Raw genomic sequence first — 5,219 nt, 5'->3', positions numbered from 1 at the left:
GAAAAAAGGACTTCTGAGTCTTAGAGGAATGTGTCTTCCCTTGTGTACAACTACATATTGTCTGACTTTTTACCTAAACGTATTATGACATCCACTGGATTTTTTTACTTGTGGGAAGATGACGTTATTTTTCCCAATAAGTCAGAAACATGTAGAGCCAACTTCTTTTAGGTTTGTTATGTGAAACACGCTTTTCGGAACCCTAAGCGGACATACAGAGTACAACCTCTAAAGACACACACGACACGCACACAACACACACAATGTCATACATACACACACTCCACACAACACACACACACACACACACACACCACACACCAACACACACACACCACACACACACACACACACACACACACACACACACACACCACACACACACACACACAACCAATCACGACCACATATAATGGTCTATTACTTGATATTAATCGTCCTCTTTGAGACGTTCGTGGGTTCGATCGACCGCCCCCTCCAATTACTCCTCACCGTTCTCACACTTCTGTCATTTTGTCTTTCTTTTTTATCATAAGCTGTTCAGGCAAATTCGCTCAAAGTGGCTGGTCTTTCTAATGTAAATTTGTTTGCGTCCAGAAAAGTCCCTAACTCCGCGATGTTTTTTATATTGTTGTTATAATATCGGGCATGCGCCGAGTCATCAACGGTATGTTCACCAAAGGTAATCATTCAGGATATAGTGTTAGCTGATTGTAAAGCGGTTAACCTTAGGGAACTTTAACTTGCGCGACCGACTTTTTTTATGTCAAAAGAGTGACGGGACCGGAATTGTTCTATTTGCGATCCGGTTTAATCCTAATATCATTGATGCATCACGGAATCGCATTCGTCTATGCACCGGCGGACCTATTGTTACGGTAAAAGTTACTTAAGTAAACTTAGACCAGTTATTGTATGTTGACACATTTTCGACTGCTTTACATTGTTAGATATCAGAAAACGGGTTTTGCATGGTCCCCTGAACAAAATCGAACTAATCACTAGTGTTTTGCCAGGAGTAACACACGTCCCAGGATAAATAGTCTTGATAGGAGGGAAATATATCGTCATTCGCGTTGTAGTCATTGTAGACCTCTACGAAGTAATAGTAGGACAGTAGGTGACGCCCATACAGAAGTGAAGAATTCGTCGTCGTTGTTTTTAGTATTAATGGAGGTTAAGGACGTCCTCTCTCGAAATAATTCGGACTGTCGTTAGTGTTATGACTAAGATTCGTTCACAGTACACTGGGTTGCTGAGTTTTAGTTACATCACAACGTGTAAGAGATTCTGAAAGTTTCATGAAAAAAGATTCTCTCTCTTTCTGTCCTGATCCATTTATATAAAAACCTGTCTGAAAATGAGCTGATCAGATTTTGGCCACTTTATGATGTCATAACAATTTGTTGGCTTGTGTAACCATTAGCCAATCACCAACCAAGGTAACACCCGCCCAATTTATTACCTGAATCTCCTCCTAGAGCACCATTGTGTTATTTATAACCAAATATGTCGCAGAGGGGCGTGGGGAGTGGCTCCTTATTTTCATCTAAAGTAACAGACAGAGAATCAGCACTTTTGAAACAGGGCTGAAACAGAGGGGTTTATGGGATGCTACAATGGGTGATCTGTTTGGTATTTCAAGCCAAACACTTCAGAGACATGTTTTGTATATATCTGACACCTATAATATATTGATGACAAACAGTATCATAGGGGACCTTTAAGTAGCGTTTTACCATTGGATTTATAATAATGGAAGACAATCAATTCAATTATACATGTTAGCTGGCACAGCAAATGCCGGTTTCTTCCAACAGTAAAATAAAAAACCTACTGCTCAGTGAACACAACACACACGAGTGATATCTGAAAAACATACCAGACTGCATAAATCCTATTTTACTGTGCATGCCAAAGATGGAGGTGATGTGTAACCAATCAGCCACCAGCTTGCTGTCAATCATAGCTCATGTGTGGAGGTGGGCCGCTCCACCAGGAGCCAGAGCATCTGCTGGTGGGCGAGGCCCCCGCGACCTGAACATTTATCGGTCTGATCAGAACATATCGGCCCATGGGTGGAATCTCATTTTAGCCCACTGTTGCTCTTTTCATGAGATGCTTTGAAATGAGCGTTGGTTAAAAGCAAATGTCTTATTCATCTCTGCTTTTCCACATGTACTGTAAATGTTGCCTTAAAACAACAAAACAAAAACGTTTCCTGGGTTGCTTACTATTCTGGGATTGTGGTTGCACCAGAGTATGACTTTTTGGAAACCATTCCTAATAAGGCCATTGTAGGGCATGTGAAAGTAAATATTGAGGCGTACATCCAGATATGTCAGAGATTATGGGACAAACTGGTAGGCCTGTGTTTCTATAGAAAGATTTATTATGACAGAGTCCTCAGTTTTAACTTTTCCTGATAACCAGTAGCTAATCAGAAAGAGAGATATGAACATGGAGACGCAGATGGAGGCATTTCCTGTGTGGCATTGAGTTGTTGCAGTATTTTTGTTCAGTATTTGCAAAAGAGTACAAAAGGACTTCTGGGAGTCAAATGTCAACGTAATCTGTTCTTGGCCTCATGACTCACAAATAGTCAGTTAAGTGAAAAAGGAGTAGTACTTGTACATTTCTCAAAAATGATTTAGTTCTGGATGACTTGCTGTTAGTTATGACAGCACAAGTGTGCATGTGTTTGTATTATCTAAAAAAATAATTTTCTAGACTGGACCCTGATGGCTAAAATTACTGGATGGCAAATGAATCCAAGGAACTGCCTTCAGGTGCCCTTCTCAGTCTGGGGAGTAACAGAGTCAGGAAGTGTTGCTGCATTTAGGAGAATTTCCTGTCACGTCCCATTCACAAAAATGAATATGAATATCAGCTGGGCAGATACAGAAGCTGCAATTTTGTCAATATTCAATATCAGGTAGACCCATGATACTGAGTAAAATGCATATTCTACATATACTGTATCCTGAGGGAATGTTGTCATGGAAACATCCTGTATGAAATAATTTGATTTGTGTGCACAGATACACTCACGTGCCTCCATGTGACACATGCACAGCACACACACACGCAGTACTGTACAATGAGCGGGGCGGGGGAGGTCTCCATATAATAAGATAAGGAGTTATATTGGATTTCATTTGGGCAGACAAGGATTGTCCACAGAGATAATTCTGTTATCAGAGAAGTGGATGTTAGCATTGATGTGTCCGCATCTTTCTGTGCTCTTTTCCAAGACATAGATCCACTTTATATAATGCCACATTTACTCAGGGACACTGAATGGACGTTTGAGATTATATTGCTGTGTCAAGGCATTCACTCTGGGAAAAGGTTGTTTTTTCCCGCAAATGGAACACTGGTACCCATGACATTTGTTTTTTAGAGAAACATCTAAACAAATAGATTAGTACATATCTGCATGGTGTCAGGACGAGGACAACACAAACATTGAAAGAAATGCGAAACTAATGACCTTCTCATCAGTCATTATGTCTCTCAATTCTTATACTTCATGTAGTACATATCCTTGTACACATTGTACATTTGTACTGGGTGGCTCAGATTGCACACAGCTGCTGTGCCCTAACCAGAAATCACAATTGCAGCTATTAGCAAACTTAGCAACGGTGTTGTTTTCAGAATCAAATTGAGATACAGCTTTGGCGTTAGGTGCCAATTTGTTCATGTTTTCACACGCTAAACTGAGATGGCGGTGAAGATAGCCTGCAAAACATTAGCAAGTTAGCGGACTGAGGTTAGCATTTAGCTCAAATTCCAATGGGTTTGTCTGTCTTTTCAGTGAGTGATGGATGATATTGTATTTAAGTGTAGTTGCCTAAAAGAGAAGATGAACTTAGTTATTTATGTACAATTCGTTTTTGTCTTTTCCCTACAGGTACCTTCATCTCAGCATTCACGGTGCTGTGCGGAGCTCGCAGCGAGCTGGTCTCACAGCGAGGCGTTTGTTGTGTGTTTTGGCTGAATGTGGCAGCAGCCTTCATCCAGATACTGACAGCTGTTATCATGGTGGGATGGATCATGAGCATCTTCTGGGGAATGGACATGGTCATCCTGGCAAGTCAGTACTTATCCAGCTGTGTTTATCTTTCCATCTGACAGTCTTCTAAATCACCTATGTTTTTGTATATTAATCTAATTTCCTTTCCTTTTGTTTGTCTGTCTTGCACATGACATGCAGTAGGTGGAGTTTATACAACAACACATTCTCACTCCCAACTCGTACTATAGTGACGTTATGTCAGGATCCCTTGGCGTCACTATCAAACACAGTTGGGGGCCCTTTAGCGTCAATTTTCAACTATCAGGGAGTCCCATTGACTTACATAGAGCTCCCTGAACGTTGGTAATAGACGAGTTTGGATTGCGGAGAAATGCTCTCCGCAGACCCATTCTCGCAGCGTTTATCAACCTTTTTCTTACTCAATATCAAGCCTCACTTATTGTTTTTACTTCTTTATTTTAATTGTATAATGTCGGACTTTTGTTGCCGTCAGTTATGGGGAGAGTAGGGGCTCAGAATACTGAAATCTGTATTGTTTCATTGTTTTTTCCTTCTAATTTTGTATTATTTTCTAAACCACACACTGTTATTTACTCAACAATAAGACACAATTATCCTTGTGTTTATTTATTTGTTTGATTGTCACTAGACCACTGGGTCATGTTAGGTNNNCATCTTTTCTGTCGGTTTGGTGTTATAAATATCAAAATAAGATACAGTATGTGCGGATAACAAAATACATCCATCCTAAACTAAACTGGAAACAGCAGTATATTTTATTGTGTTAACACTGTAAACTTGACAGTTTTTTAACCCGCACCACCTAGTGGTTAAAGCACGTTATTGCATTTTTTTGAATTTGTTTTGTTGAATACGTTATATTTGATGAAAACATAGAAATATTAAGAGTACTGTACATACAAAATAGGGGGAAAGTAGAAGGTCAACGATAGAAATATAGAATAGAAAATATCAAGAAGATACTGTAAGATTTACAGTGTAAGTGATCTCTACAATAAAACAGTTTAGTGCCGTTTAGTGCAGTTTAGATGGAAAAAGATATTAATAGGAGGATGAGCAAAACAGACAAACTAATTAGGCTTTATTTAAACATTAAAGAATACTTTAGGTTAACGTCTTCTTTTAAATAAGAAAAAAGCATTGGGGGTATCAACAG

At 39.5% G+C, this 5,219-nt stretch overlaps 1 protein-coding gene across 1 annotated transcript in view; it reads left to right on the top strand.

Moving 5' to 3' along the window:
• stum (stum, mechanosensory transduction mediator homolog) overlaps nucleotides 1-5,219 on the top strand; it is a 30,152-nt gene that overhangs the window by 17,093 nt on the left and 7,840 nt on the right. The window contains exon 2 of the mRNA XM_010770626.1: nucleotides 3,917-4,099. Within this exon, the coding sequence (XP_010768928.1) occupies nucleotides 3,917-4,099 (183 nt within the window). The remainder of the gene's footprint in view (nucleotides 1-3,916; nucleotides 4,100-5,219) is intronic.

The sequence above is a fragment of the Notothenia coriiceps genome, unplaced genomic scaffold (genome assembly GCF_000735185.1).
Source record: "Notothenia coriiceps isolate Sejong01 unplaced genomic scaffold, NC01 NC01_scaffold00000339, whole genome shotgun sequence".
NCBI classification, from domain to species: Eukaryota; Metazoa; Chordata; class Actinopteri; order Perciformes; family Nototheniidae; genus Notothenia; species Notothenia coriiceps.
This window is presented reverse-complemented; position numbering and strand designations above follow the sequence as displayed.